This window comes from Myotis brandtii, unplaced genomic scaffold (genome assembly GCF_000412655.1).
Source record: "Myotis brandtii unplaced genomic scaffold, ASM41265v1 scaffold280, whole genome shotgun sequence".
NCBI lineage: Eukaryota > Metazoa > Chordata > Mammalia > Chiroptera > Vespertilionidae > Myotis > Myotis brandtii.
In genome coordinates, this window is record NW_005360677.1 from 1,378,795 (window position 1) to 1,395,282 (window position 16,488).

The following is a 16,488-nucleotide window of genomic DNA, read 5'->3' on the forward strand; positions in this document are numbered from 1 at the left end:
TTTTACTTTGAGATATTGTAGTTTCATATGCAATTTAAGAAATAATAGAGAGATCTATATATTCTTCATCCAATTTCCTCAAATGATAACATCTTATTACTATTGTACAATGAACGTAACCAGCAAATCAACCTAAAAAATGTTTTTAATCCTTACCCGAGGATATGTTTTTATTGATTTTTAGAGAGAGAGGAAGGGGTGGGAGGAAAGAGAGACATACATCGATGTGAGGGAAACATCAATCGGTTGCCTCCCGTACTCATCTCAACCTAGGCATATCCCCTGACTAGGAATCAAACCCGCAGCCTTTTTGGTGTCGACGCTCCAATCAACCATCCACTGACTTTACACAGATTTCATTAGTTTTACAAGTGCGCATGCGTGTGTGTGTGTGTGTGTGTGTGTGTGTGTGTATATATTGTGTTCTAAACAGTTTTATCATAGGTGTAGATTTGTGTGACCACCTAGTTAAGATATAGAACAAATCCATCACAAGGCTCCCTCATGTTACCCTTTTATAGCCAACCCCTGGCAACTACTAATCTGTTCTCCATTTCTATAATTTTATCATCTCAAGAATGTTATACACATGGAATCATAAAATATATAACATTTGAAATTGGCTATTTTTATTCAGCATAATTCCCTTGAGAGCCATCCAAGTTGTTGCACATATCAGTAGTTCATTGATACTGAGTAGTAATGCCATAGTATAGATGTACCGCAGTTTGCATCCATTGGAAAGTTGTTTCCAGATTTTGGTTATTATGAATGAACCTTCTATGAACATTTGTGCCCAAGTTTTTGTGTGAGCATAAATTTCTTTTTTCCACAATTACTTGGCGTTGAATTTTATAAAATGCTTTTTCTATATTTATCGAGAGGATCATATGTTTCTTTTCCTTATTCTGCCAATGAGGTGAATTATACTGATTTTTGAATGTTAAGTCAGCCTTACATTCTTAGAATAAATTTCACTTAGCCATGATGTTTTCTCCTTTTTACGTAACTTTGATTTGATTTGGTAGTATTTTGTTTAGAATTTTTGTGCCTATGTCTATAAGGATGTTGACCTGCAATTATTTTTATGTCTGTATCGGATTTTGATATCAGGGTTCTTCTAGTCTCACAAATGAGTTTCTGTATTCTCCAAAAGTGTTTGTGTAGAGTAGGCATTATATCTTCTTAAATGTTTGAAGTGAAGCCATCTAATATTCTTAATCTTTTTTACTTAATATTTTAATTTATGTTTTCTATTGATATTTATATTAATCAGTTTCTGTTTCTTTCTTCTGAATAAGACAAGGACTTTATAATTCACCTGCTTTCCCTTCTCCCAACTTCTCTTCTTACCCTCAAAATTACTCCTGTCAATATCATATATTGTATTTTTGAATATTAGTAAGCTATTGTGTTTTGTTTTTTATTTCAAATCAACACTTAAAGGCTTTGCTGGTTTCTCTGCTTTACTCTTCTTGTACCTTGATTATTATTTTGGATTAATTTTTTTTATTCCAGATATGTATCTTTGAGCATTTCTCTCACCAGAAATCTGAGGGAAGCAAAATTTTTGCGTCCTTGTAGATTCAAAAATGTCTTAATTGTACTCTCACACTTGAGTGAGAGTTTGAGTAGATATATAATTCTAGGTTTAAAAGTATATCCAGTTGTCCCAGGACCGTGTTGAAAGACTATTCTTTTCCCATTGGATAGTCTTGTCACCCTTGTCATAAGTCAATTGACCATAGACTTAAGGGTTTATTTGTGGACTCTCAATTCTAATCCATTAATATATGTCTGTCCTTATGAAAGTACTACATTGTTTTGTATAATGTATTTTTTTAAATATATTTTATTGATTTTTTACAGAGAGGAAGGGAGAGAGATAGAGAGTTAGAAACATCGATGAGAGAGAAACATCGATCAGCTGCCTCCTGCACATCTCCTACTGGGGATGTGCCCGCAACCCAGGTACATGCCCTTGACCGGAATCGAACCTGGGACCTTTCAGTCCGCAGGCCGACGCTCTATCCACTGAGCCAAACCGGTTTCGGCAGTATAATGTATTTTTATAGTAAGTTTTGAAGTCAGGAAGTGTGAGTCTTCCAGTTTAGTTATTTTTCAAGATTGTTTTGGTTTTCTGGGTTCCTTATATTTCCATATGAAGTTTAGGATTAGCATTTCTGCAAGAAAGGCAGTTGAACTATAGATAGAGCTTACTCAATTCTCTTTTACATATTAAATTTAAAAATGATTTTCACTTCTTTTTCTTTCTATACTGTATTCTGGTGAATTTCTTGGCTTCAGATTACTAATTTAATTTGTTCTTCTTTTTCAGTCCTTATTTAAGTTTTTTAGTTCAGTGATAAAAACTTAACTTCAAAGAGTTCCAGTTGATTTCATTCACTTATTTATTTTAAAGAATAGTTTATTGCTTTTTAGAGAGAAAAGAAGGAAGAAGTGAAAAGCATTGATGTGAGAGCACAACATCGATCAGCTGCCTCTTCCATGCTCCCTACCTAGGATCTAGCCTGCAAACCGGGGCATGTGTCCTGACCCAGGATCGAACCAGCAACCTTGTGGTGCACAGGACAACACCCAACCAACCGAGCCATGCCAGCCAGGACCAATTGATTTTATTTTAAATAAATGTTATCTTGTCTATCTCTGAAGATATTAATTGTACTTAATCTAAGGTCTTATTCTATTTAATGTATTGACTCTTTCTTTAAGTGTGAGTTCTATTTGTGACACGAATGCCTCTTTTTCATGTTCGAGTCTTGGTTTTGTGCTCATTCATCTTTGTTTGAGCGTCCTGGTTAGCCTCCTATGAATATGATAGTGTGTATTGCAGCGGATATCCATTGATTGTGGGTAGTGATGAAATATGCAGTGAGATGGAGTGTACCAATTACCAGTCTTCTTTAATGTGTCTCCACTTCTGCCTCAGGCTTAATGTCCACCCAGGGCTCTGTCCTGTCTCTCTCATCCAAGTGTTAGTACTCACTGTTTTTCCTGGCAGGGTGACACCTCTACACCTCTATTCTATAATGCTTGACCCAAAGAGGTAAAACAGGTGGGAGAGGTTGACCTGCTTTGTGACTTCCGTGCTACCCTCCAGCCAGTTATGCTGTAAATTCTGTAAATTGTTTTCGTTCTTCCTGCTGTCTTCCACCTCTGGGCTTAGTTTATACTGAGGACTCCAACCACTTGCATATAAGATTGTGTTTTCCTCCTTTAAACTGATTCTATCAGCTTTTCATCTTTCAGTGATTCCTCATAGTTTTAGCTCACTAAGGACATTGGTTTCTTTTGATGATTGACTTTTTAAAAAATGGCATTTTTGTTATTTGTGGGGTTAATGGGGAAAGGAAGTTTGCTTGCAGTGTTCTTAGCCTACCATCTTGATTCAGTCAATGATTGTATCATTTTTAGTGAAATAAATCTAATAAAGAGAAAATTTTTAAATCTAGCAAAAAATGAAATATTTATAAAATGATTGAATAAATTATGGTTTTTGTTTTGAAGAGTAGATGCAATCATAAATGAAGGTTGGCGGTTTAAATACATAACAATGAAAGCTTCAGTAAATAAAACTTCAGACCAGGAATATATTTACATGAAATTGGAAAGGCATATATTTGTGATGTTGCTGGTTTTTCTTGTTTTCTGCTCTTTGGGAGAAGGAAGAAAACATGGGTTCTGAAGTCAGTGTTTTCATTGTTTGAATAACCTCTATAGAGGCAACATTAGCCTATACCTGTAGAGACTTACATTGGTTGCTAAGGGAAAAACAGGCCAAAAATGTTTGACAGAGCTCTGAGAAAACATCATAAAAGGATTTTTATTATAACTTTGGTTCAATAATTTTCATTGTTATTCCCTCACTGTTATTCTAAATTTTAAAAAATATTTTTCCAGTATAAAACAATATGTCATAGACTTTTTGGATATTATAAAAGAAGTGATAACCCTCAATCCCAGTCACAACCACTGTAAACACTTCAGTATATTTCTTTATAGTATTTTTTTAAACCATAGCTTTAAAACAAAATTAAAGTAATATGGTATTGTTTTTCTTCCAGTCCAAAAGTAATGCCTACTCAATAAGAAAACTTGGAAAATAAAGACCAGCACTAAGGAGAAAAAAACAAAAGGCACTCATAATAACCACCCAAAGATAACCACAATTGAAATTTGGTGTATATGCTTCCTATATTTTTTATGAATATATACAAATAATTTTTTCATTATTAATATGGTGTCATAATCGAGTACTATTTTGTACTTTGCATTTTTCATTTGCAGTATATTGTGAATGTTTTTGTATGTTAGTAAATATTCTTGTATATACTTTTTAGTGTTACATAGAATATGAACATATTTAAGTATGTTTATTTGACATACTTAACCACCTCCCTATCATTGGACATTGAAAGTATTTATAACTTTTTACCATCATAAATAATATTATAGTGAATATCTTTGTCCCTACATGTTTCCATGCATCTATGATTGTTTCTTTAGGAATAAATTCCTAGAAGTGGAATAGCTGGGTAAAAGGGTATGTACATTTTAATGCTTTTGGTACATAAAAATGTCAAGTTTTAAGCTAATCACTTGTTATATTCTGTCTTGTATTGCTATATAATTGTTTTATGTGTCTGTCTTGTCTCCCTAATTAGAATATAAGCTTCTTGAGGTCAAGGGAAGTTTCTTATACATCTTACGTATCCTTTGACAGTCTGTGGTTTACAATGTTGGATTTATGAGGAATCAACAAATATTGTATTGATTTAAACCTGTGGTTTTACAGGCTTTTGAATGTCATAAACCTGTAAATTTAGAAATATATGTATTTTGGGGATACACAAGGCTTGCAGATTTTCTATTTTTCCAAGAAACGATATTAAAAAACAAAACTAACTACCATTTTCTACAACCTCCATCTCATAAAATAAAGAATGCTTAATAACAAAATGTTTCTAATCTCTGAAAAATGGACAGGTTTTTAAATGGAACATTTTAGCTTTTAAAAAAACTCACTGCCTTATCCATATTTTTCTCATTTTGTGTTGGACGGTTGAATCTTCACCTTAGTCAATCAGTGCTCTGTAGACCAACATTTGAGAACAACTGATTTAAAAGACATAGAGGATTAAAAGATAACCCTTTTTGCAAAATAAATTTCTTCTTGCCCACAAGCCTGTCTTTTTCACAAAAAGTACACAAGTGCAGGTAATGCCATTTTTTAATTACACAGAATTTGTGTATCTCAATGTACATGTACTGCAGTAAACAAAGCAGACCTTGCTGATGAGCATTTAAATATATTCCAATTGCCCAAACCAAAAACTATGTGCTTTTTAAGAAATTTGAGACAGGTTAAGTGTGGTGTAGTGGAGAGAAGGCAGATACTTGAGTCAGATGACCTGGGTTTGAATCCTGACTCTGGCATTGCCACTTATTTCCCTTTAGCTTCCTTACTTGTAAAATAAGATAATATCTTCCTCCAAGAGTTTCTGTAGCTCCAGTTCTGGCAGTTACTTCACTGTAATGAAATTATTTGTTTAGACATCTGCCTTCCTCACAAGGCCATGAGCTCTCGGGGGTAGGAGTCATAGCTTTCTTTCCCTGTGCTAGAGCCTCGCCTAGGACTCAAGGCCTAGCAGGTACTTAATGAAATGGCCATTGAATCTGTACATGATTGTTGTGAGGATCAAATGAGGTAATGTGTGAAAGCTCTTTGTAAACTTTAAATTCTATACAAATGTTAATTGTTTTTATTGCTAATTAGAGCTATCTTTGGGAGCTATCAAAATTTTGGGTAGAAACAAAATTACCCATTTCACAGTTCTATAATGTTTCCCATTTTTCTTTTATTTTGTAAGAAAACAAGTTTTAATTGGATTAAGATGGAGCTAATTTGCTCCCTGGGAAGGCAGATGAATCCTTTCAGCCCTGGCCAATGGAAGTACCAAGAGATTATTTCATATTTAAAGAATGTTGCCCTTTATTTTATCCTCTTAACCATAAAACTTATAAAAGGATGCCAAACCTGGAAGAGAACAGGAGCCTACATTAATTTTAATCAGTACTTTTTTTTTTTTTTTACATTCACTGACTTTTTAAAATGTCTTGGTTTCTAATCTGTTTGTAAAGCTTGTGGTGAATTTTTGCCACAAGATGGCATTGGTGATTATTGAATGCATGTTCTTTTGACCCAGAATTCTGAAAAATGGAAAATGGTGCACATAATTGTTTGTATTCTTTTGGGGATGAGCTGAAAACTTTCATCACTGCTTTAATATTAATTTAATTTTGTTTTGACTCCTAAAACAGGGTTAAATGCTACTTTACATCACTTCTTTCTGTATTCAAGTATTGTTTTGTTTCCTGTTTTTCTGTCTTTATAACTACAGTAACTATGTATTATTTGCCATGTGTTGTATGTGTCTGACTTATTGCTGATAATTGTGGTAACAGGTAAGAAGAAAATACGATGGGACCCTGTTAGGAGGCGCTTCATTCAGTCCTGTCCCATCATAAGGATCCCTAACAGGTTTTTGAGAGGTGGGTGTAACTAGCAAGAGATCTGTGCTTCATATGGGTTGAAGGGAACTTGGAATGAATTGTATGAACTCAAAACTCTGGTTTTTAAAAATTGTCTAAACAGCCAAGATTGGAATAAGATAAGTCTAGAGCAAATTTAAGCCTGTGTTTCATATTGACCACTGTTGGAATTGTAATTAAGTTTTAGGGAGTTAGAATCACTTAATGTGTATTAGATGATAGAAATAAATGATCTCACTGATATCACTATTATTCCACTGTAACCATATTAAAAATAACTTTGAGTAATTTATAAAATATGGGTGTGGGAAAGAGTTTTCTAAATATGATTCAAAGGAAGAAATAATTTATGTGACTAAAATATTAAAAACCTCTTATAGTAAAATATAATAAATAAAAAGATATAAGGGGAAGTATTTGTAACAAATGGTTAATATTATGAATATATAAAGAGATTTTATAAATCAACAGTTTAAAAACAAATGCCCATGCCCACTAGAAAAATAGGTAAAAGAACATGAATAGGTAAAAGAATATCAGTTGATAAAAAAAGAAAGTTCAATAAATATGAACAAATATTTATTTCACTATTGTTATAAGCATGATAATTCAAATAATAGATATCATTTTCACCTCTTAGATTTGCAAAGACTAAAAATAAGAATACCCAGTGTTGGCAAGGTTATGGGAAAATGAAGCTCATATATTAAACAAGGTGTAAATTTAATACAGTCTTTTTGAATTTAGTTTGCCACTATGTATCAAAAGCCTTAAAAATGTTCACATTCTTCGACCTTGTAATCCTTACTTCTATTTTTATTTATTAATTTTTTAAATTTTCATTATTGACAGTATTACAGATGTCTCCCATTTTCCCCCACATACCTTCTATTTTTAATATTTTTCCACAAAAAAATAACTCCATAGTGAAAAAAGAAAATTTCAGAAGAGAATTGAAAACTCTGGTTCACACTATTTCTAGATTAACAAATTGTCAGGTAAGCATGCTTAATGTTGTAATTTAGACTTTATTAAATTACTTATAAATCAGTGTATCTGATTTTAACTGGAGATTATATTTTTAAAAACTAAAAAAAACTTGCAGCTGCTATAGATGTTTTTAGTACCTACCTATTTTAACAGCCAAATTCCAGAACTTGAAAATAATAAAATCTATTTTAAATGGGTCAAGATAAGATACTTAGGGTGGTGTGCTACCCTTTAGCATCAAAAAATTATTTTATTGATACAAATTAAGAGGTAATTTTAGTGTTTTGTGACAAAAAGAACATAGTGTACACACGTGGCCAAGCAGGCACATTTAATTCTGTAACATCTTTTTCTTTTTTTGTGTTATAAATTAGAATGTTAATTTATTGATTTACAATGAGAAAGGTAAGTTAGGCTGACTAAATTTAAAATGTAATTAAGAAATTGCTTAATTAGGATATACAATTTAATATATCAATTTTGGACAAATATAAACATAAAAAATACAAAGGAAGTAGTGTTATATCTGGATGGTGGGATTTACTTCTGTGTATTCTCTGTTTTTCAATTTTTTAATCATGGAAAAAAGGAGATTAGCACAGGTAAGTTTCATACCTTTGATTATTTTGTCAGCCCTAAATTGCCTCAAACAATGGCTGAGAAAGGCGGTCTCTGACAGTACTAAGAATGAGGCAGGGTAACTCAGTATTAGCAATAGCAAGGTCACCAGTGACCACCTCTAAATCAGTGGCCTTGTCTTAGTTCATACCTTCTTTGACCTGTTCGTAGTGTTTGATGCTGTTGACCCACCTGCACCTTCTTAGATTTCTCTTCTTTTGGGTTAGTTTACTGTACAATCCCAGATGTTTTCTTCCTACTTCTTTGATTGTTCATTCTGTTTCCTTCACTAGCTTCTTTCTTCCTACCCACTAAGGTGGGTATTACTTCAACGTCTGTCCTCTCCATTATCTCCTTTAGTTATCGCATCAGCTTTCACAGACTTAACTACCTTCGTTCGTTCGTTCGTTCGTTCGTTCGTTCATTCTTTCATTTGTTCAGTATTTCTTGATTGCCTCCTAACTAACAGGCACTGTGCTAGCTCAGTGATCTAGATAATAGAGAATCAGGTAAAGAAACAGTTACAGAATAAATTGAGTGCAATTCTTTGTGATAAGTGTCCTGATGAGGTAGTATGATATGGGGCATACAGAAGAGGTACCCGGCCCAGCTCATGGGAGGATGAAGAGAGGGTGGCCATTAGGATGACTTTTCAGAAGAGATGTACTTAAAGGCTGAGTGGGTGTTAGGCAGGGAGTGTTGGAACATCTCAAACCACAGGACCAACCAGCTGGAGTAAAGGCAATCAGGCAAAACAGCATGGTCTTTCAGAGAACTGCAGGAAGTCCAGCTTAGTGGGAAAGAGTGTGGAGAGGAGTTGGAGAGGGCCCAGGTCAAGTGGGGCACCACCCAATGGGAGTTTTCAGGATCTGTTTGTTTTTCAATTAGTGAAGACATTTAATTGAAAGGCCAGTGACAAGGTGATTATAATTAATTATTAAGGTGAGAAATGATGGCAGCTACAAGTAAGGCAGTCGTAGTAGGAATAGAGAGGAGGGAATTGATTTGAAATCTAAGGAAGTGGAATTAGTTGAGAAGACTTATTGAAGAGGAGGAGGGAAAAGTCAGGAAAGCTTCCAGCTTTCTGTATGGACCGTTGTGCTTGTCAGAAGGTGTTATATAGATGGATGGAGGAGCAGACTGAGGAGAAAGATGACAAATTTAGTTTAATCTCCCCAAACCAGTAATAGTAGTTTGGGGAGATTAACTCTTAGATTGAACACTCAGTCTATGAGTTATTTCCTGGGAAACCGTCTTTGAAGGCCCATCTCTTTGTTCTGATGGCACCCTGTGTACCCGCCTGTATCATAGCACTTATCACACTGAATTATAGTTGTTTACTTGTTTATGCCTGCCATAGACTGTAAGCTCTATAAGGGCAGGGACAGTGCTTTTGAGTGGAATTGTATTATTTGTAAGGCCACTGACAGGGAATAGGATGGGACTAAAAATGTAGTACGTTTCAACTTCTCTTTGGTGGTGGTGACAGTAAATAAATGAGTTTCTGAGAATATGAAAATGCTGCTGTTTAGTGTTTACTTAGATTTAAAAAACCTTATCTATGCTTTTGAAATTTCCACTTCTAGGTCTCTCATTTTGGGAATCCTCCACATACCTGTGTTGATACTGATTGAACACTAATGCATATGGCTTGTTTTCTACCACTAGATTCCTTCACTCAATCTTGCGCCATCTCTAAAATACATTTCTACCAATTAAAATTGTGTGGTGTGAAAACAATACTGATACAGTGAAAACAATGAGTTTCCTTTGATGGACCTAACATACCCATTTACCTTTCCATGCTTTTCAGCTATTACTGAAAATGACAAAACTGACATTTGAAAAAGAAATCATAATTGTACTGAAAAATGGAAAAGGGAAACTTTGAAGTCAGGTTTCCTAGGTCTGAATCCAGGCTCTGCCATTTACCTATTGTGTGACTTTGGGCAAGTTTCTTATTTTGGGGGGCTCAATTTCCTCAGCTGTAAATTAGGATGGTGTTGGCCAGTGTGATCAACCTTGCTCACCGAAGGGTCTCTGGTTCAATTCCCGGTCAAGGGCATGTACTTGGTTTGCAGGTTTGATCCCCAGCCCCTGTCAGAGTGAGTGTGGGAGACAGCCAGTTGATATGTCGCTCCCATCTCTCTCTCTCTCTCTCTCTCTCTCTCTCTCTCTCTCTCTCTTCTCCCTCCTACTTTCTCTAAAAATCAATGAGGAAAAATATCCTCGGGTGAGGATTGACAACAACAAAAATAATTAGGATAATGATAATAGTATCTACTTCCTAGAGTTGTTGTGAGGCTCAAGAGAGAGAGTATGAGCAAAGAACACCTAAGAGAGTTTTTCCATTTAGCCAATTCATGTTGGCTGCTATCGTTCTTATTATTGTTATTATACCAGAAGATTGGTGGAATTTCAGGGTAATAGAAAGTAGTTGGAATTATAATGATTGAGAAACGAGAACAGAATAAAATGCAACCTCAATGAGTGCTCCTGGTGCATGCTGGAAGTCAGGAGAATTTCTTAGTAGGGCCCCTTTTCTGAAACTCTAAGCCTAGAGTCAGCAAATGTAGAAGGAAGGAGAAGGTTTGAGAAAGATGAAATATTAGGGCAAATAATTAAGGGACTGTCTCTAAAACAGTTATTTCCCCTACTTCTCTCTCTTTGTGGAGTTTTGGAGACAGTAACACAACTATTGAGGAAACCCATATCTCTTACAATTGTCAATCAATATAGTCCTTCATTTATTAATATGAATAGATGACCAGATATTTGAGGGAAACGAGACTTGAAAGAGGGTGACTAAGATGAACAAATAAAATAGCTGGCCGTGTTGAAAGCAGAGGTAATGATGAAGCAGATTGGAACTTTAGGAAGTTCTGATCATAGGAGGTTTCCTCAGTCAAGAGTAATTGGATCCATAAATAAACCAATACCGTGGAGAAAAAGGAATGACTAAAGAATTAGTTCTATATTGAAAACTTGATTGCTGAAATAAATATGCAGTTGGAGGCTTAAATAATATATAGGCTTAAGGCCAACCTTTATGAAAATAAAGCAAAGGAAATATTCAGACCATAAAGCAAGAAGACAAAAAAAGGAAGTACATAAGGAAAAGTATACTTTGAGGACCGTTCTGTGTGATCCAGTATCCATTCATAGCGTTACAAAAGGAAGGACAGAGGAAGGGAGAAAATAAAGAGTATTTTTCTACGTTGAATAAAGATTCTGAGTTTTCAAGTATAAAGGGCCCACTAGGGAACAAGCTGGAAGACAACAACAACAAACAAAAGCATCTGTCTATACATTACTGAACTGTTTATGATTCCAGAGATAAAGTTCAGGTTATAGAGAAAGACTCAAGACTAAGAAGCAGACTGGTGTTGCATTTCTTACCTGCAAACTAGTTTGCCTTCAGTGTTATTGTTTTTTTTGTTAATCCTCACTCGAGGATATTTTTCCATTGATTTTTAGAGAGAGTGGAAGGGAGGGGAAGAGACACAGAGAGAAACATCAGTGTGAGAAAGATACATCAATTGGTTGCCACCTGCACATGTCCTGACCGGGCTGGGGATCGAGCCTGCAACTGAGGTACGTTCCCTTGACCAGAATCGAACCTGTGACCCTTAAGTCCACAGCCTGACGCTCTAACCACTGAGCAACCAGCTAGGGGTTGCTTTTAGTGTTCTGAGGGGAAATTATTTTGAAGGCAGAACTATACCCAAACTCACTAATGTTTAAATAGGGGTCAAAATAAATAAGAACTCTGAAAGTTTATGACATGCACTCTTTTTGAGAAAATTACTTGAAGAGGTATTCCTGGTAAAATGGAAAATCTAAGAAAGAGAAAGTTTTGGATATAAGAAGCAGTATTGTGCAAAGGAACAAACAATAAAACTTAGAGTTGCATTTAAATTAAGGAACTGTGAAGCCTAGTATAAAAGTTAAGAAAAGAGTTCTAGCCTGGCCAGTGTGGCTCAATGGTTGAGTGTCGGACCCATGAATCAGGAGGTCATGGTTGGAGTCCAGTCAGGGCACATGACTGGGTTGTGGGCTCGATTCCCAGTAGGGGGAGTGCAGGAGGCAGCCAGTCAATGATTCTCTCTCATCATTGATGTTTCTATCCCTCTCCTTCTCCCTCTCTCTGAAATCAACAAAAACTTAAAAAAAAGAGAAAAGATTTCTAAATATATAGAAAAATAATACTAATATATGTGTGTGTGTATGTATGTATCTAACATTCTGTAACATTTCAGATGATTTAAACAAAGTGTTGGTAGGGATAAAGTAACACTGCTAAAGATCTTTTAAATTTTTGTTTTGAAATTTATAAGTATATAGTATGTGCTTATTAAAATTCAAATAATATGGAAATACATAGGGTGAAAAGTGAATGTATCTCAAGCATACATACAAATTTGTACAAATCAGTAAAAAAAAGAGACAGACATCTCAATAGAAGAATGTATAAAAAGGTTAAGCAGGCACTTCCCAAAAGGAACAATTCAATTGGCCAATAAACATGAAAAGGTGCTCAACCTCATTTGTAATGAGAGAAATGCACATTAAAACCACAATGAGATAGGTCTACAAACCCACAGGAATTGCTAAATTAAAACCACAATACCAATACTAAGTATTTTGTAAACAAAAGTTTGGCCTTATCTAGTAAAGGTAAAGATTTTCATACATCTGACTCAGAAATTTCATTTTTAGATTTATAGCCAACAAGTGTGGGCCCCCGTGCACCTGAAAACATGTACAAAAAATGTTTATAGCATTAAGAGCCACTAATTTGAAACAACCCAAGTGTCCATTCCTACAATATAGACTGGATAAATTGTGGCATATATTTATACAAGGAAATATTATTTGGCAATGGAAATTAACAGGTGGCCTTTACCCCCAGCAACGTGGATGAATCTCAAAGACATAATTGTGAATGAAAGAGTCCGGTATAATACATCTGTGATGAGGACACTGAGAGTTAGTGAGGGTCAGTGACTTGCTCAAGGTAACAGAAAGAACCTGGGTTCAAATCTAGACATTTGTAGGAGCCCTTGCTCTTTCTTTCACACCACACTTTCTATGTTTCAGGATTCCTAAAAAGAGAAATTGAGTTCTTTACCTGAAGTAAATCACAGCTCATGAGTAAATTTTCCGATTATAGTTTGCCTAATGTTAAATGTATTTACATAATTATGGTATAATAATCTTATTAATTGTACCTGTATACCCTAATATTTGAGTACTAGGGTACTGAACTATAAGGGCCCTACGGTATGTTTAGTTTTTTGATGAGAAAGAGTGTATGGGCTGTACTTAGAGGTATTTCCACAACTAGACATTGAAGGGTAGGCAGACCAGGCCAAGGTCTAAGGGAAGGACTCAATTTCCCAAGCAGAGAGACAAATTTAAACAAGCAGGAATGTAAGAGCTCAGGACAAGACTAGGTCGTGAAAGGCTCTAAATTGCTGGTTGAGGACGTTGAGCAGTAAGGAACCATTAAAGACTCAGGACTGATAGTTTGGATTTGAGTGTTCAACACTTTGTGGTTTGTTTGTTTTCTGGTTTCTCTAGATCTGTACAATTTTTGTTCAGTTCTTGTTTAAAAGCATACCCTAGGAAGTGGAATTATAATTTAAAAAATAAATATATAAGTCTTAGGTTGGTAATAAATGTTTATTTATATAACAGATGCTTATTAGGTATCCAGCATTGTCCTAAATATTAATTAACATCATACTAGTATTTACTCCTAATATGTGAAAGTAGATAAGTCTTTAGTGTAACAGTCAACTATACAGTAGTAGCTTCTTACCATCCAATATATATATTTAAGCATATTTGGTTCTGCAGCTATGTAAGGGTTTGTGTAGACTGGTATAAAAATTATAAGGATAATAGAAATAATGTAAAGTTTTGGGATTTTTTTTTTACTCTAAAATAATCCCGAAATAATTTTTAGTGAACTGGTTGACATAATTGAAACTTCAGAAAGCTTTCAAATATAATTGTAGAAATAGCTTTTCCTAGTGTGGAGCTCTTATTAAGAGCTCTTTTAGTTAAATATAAGGATATTTTTTGTTAACTGACAGAATATCTGGAGTATTTAAATTCTACATTTTGCTGTAACTCATTGAAAAACCAGTTTTCTTTTTAAGTGAATTATTATATATTGTGGAAAAATAATAGGTTTTATGTGTGTGTATTTTTATTTATACATGACTCATTCACATTTGTGATTATATTTATGTAGCTTTCTAATATTTTCAGTTAAATTTAGTTGGCCTGTGCTTTTTTCTCCTCTAAGGAAATAAGACAATTTATCCTTTTAGCTTTTGGATTATTAAACCCCTTCTCTTCCTTTTCTTGAAAATTTCAAGTTATCAGCCATTTTCTTGAGTTTATAATGCTATTTTGCCTCCCTTGGGAAAAATCTTTTTACAGTTATCAAAATCTGAAAGTAGTCATATGAAATAGAAGTGGAGACCAGCTCCCTAAAATCTTTAGTGTGTGGGAATGTATAAAATAACCCAAGCAAATAAAAAGTACATCCATCTTATAAATCTTCCCTGATCCCTTCTAAAGCTAAAAAGATTGTTACCAAATTTTGTTTATGCTTTTAATCTGCTGGGCCATCTGTGGAAAACTGTCCTCCTCTCTCCTAGGCCACAGACCTCCACCTGCACGAAGTGGACATCGTTGTGTGGCAGATAATACCAATCTATATGTATTTGGAGGTTATAACCCAGATTATGATGAATCAGGAGGGCCAGATAATGAAGACTATCCTCTCTTCAGGGAGCTTTGGCGGTACCATTTTGCTACAGGAGTATGGCACCAGATGGGCACAGATGGGTACATGCCCCGGGAATTGGCATCTATGTCACGTGAGTGCAAGCAGTTCTGAACTTTTGACTTCATGAACTGTCTGAGAGGTCCTGTTCAATGTCACTTGTTCTTTGTTAATAATTTATAGTAACACTGTAATATGATTAAACCCTGTTCATGAATAGTTCACACATGGTATCAATTTAATTTTCATAACATCCCTACTGCAGGTACTGGATATATTGCCATGGTACAAAGGAAGAAGCTGAGGCTGAGAGAGGCCCTCTGGGTAGTGGCTAAGAATACAGGCCCTGGAGCCAACTGCCGGGATTGAATGCTAATTTGGCAAGGTTCTTTTTAGGAAACCTTCAACAAGTGATTTAAACCACTTACCACTTGTTTCATTATCTATAAAATGGAGAAGATAATAGTTCCTACCTCACAGGGTTATTGTGAAGATTTAATTTAGAGATTAAGCAACTTTCTTGGGGTCACACAGGAATTTAAACCTAGCTTTTTGCTGGCTCTAGAGCCCATGCTGTTGACTCTTACACTCTATTGAAAGAGTATTTGCCATCAGAGAAGGAAAGAAGGTATGTGTGACTGTATTTGCCATCAGAGAAGGAAAGAAGGTATGTGTGACTGTGTGTGTGTGTGTGTGTGTGTTGGCAGGAATAGAAGAGATACAGAGAAGAACACCAAAGTTACCAGCTGTGATCAAATGTAGAGATCATTCCCCTGGCAAAAACAGTGATTCTTTTACCCTTTCATTCTGAGTCCCACTGGTCTTTGCTGGACAAAGATGATACTTCATTTTCCTCTGTTTCTTTGTACACTTGCATTGTCCTGAGCAGTAGTGGTGTACTATAGTTCATATCATTCAATATTGTTATCCTATATAATAAAGAGGTAATATGCAAATTGACCATCACTCCAAACACACAAGATGGCCAACCCCATGTGGACAAAGATGGCCACCACAAGATGGCTGGCAGGGGAGGGCAGTTGTGGACAATCACACCAGCAGGGGAGGGCAGTTGGGGGGGACCAGGCCAGTAGGGGAGGGCAGTTAGGGGGACCAGGCCTGCAGGGTAGGGCAGTTAGGGGCAACCAGGCCAGCAGGGCAAAGCAGTTGGGGGGCGACCAGGCTGGCAGGGGAGGGCAGTTGGGAGCGGCCAGGCCTGCAAGGGAGGGCAATTGGGAGGGACAAGGCCTGCAGGGGAGGGCAGTTGTGGACAATCACACCAGCAGGGGAGGGCAGTTGGGGGGGACCAGGCCAGTAGGGGAGGGCAGTTAGGGGGACCAGGCCTGCAGGGTAGGGCAGTTAGGGGCAACCAGGCCAGCAGGGCAAAGCAGTTGGGGGGCGACCAGGCTGGCAGGGGAGGGCAGTTGGGAGCGGCCAGGCCTGCAAGGGAGGGCAATTGGGAGGGACAAGGCCTGCAGGGGAGGGCAGTTGGGGGGGACCAGGTC

At 36.0% G+C, this 16,488-nt stretch overlaps 1 protein-coding gene across 1 annotated transcript in view; it reads left to right on the top strand.

The window, feature by feature from the left end:
• Nucleotides 1-16,488, top strand: part of KLHDC10 (kelch domain containing 10) — a gene marked incomplete at its 5' end in the record, with an annotated part of 47,611 nt that overhangs the window by 18,619 nt on the left and 12,504 nt on the right. Inside the window, 2 exons of the mRNA XM_005868970.2 lie at nt 6,487-6,573; nt 14,856-15,077. Of these exons, the coding sequence (XP_005869032.1) occupies nt 6,487-6,573; nt 14,856-15,077 (309 nt within the window). The remainder of the gene's footprint in view (nt 1-6,486; nt 6,574-14,855; nt 15,078-16,488) is intronic.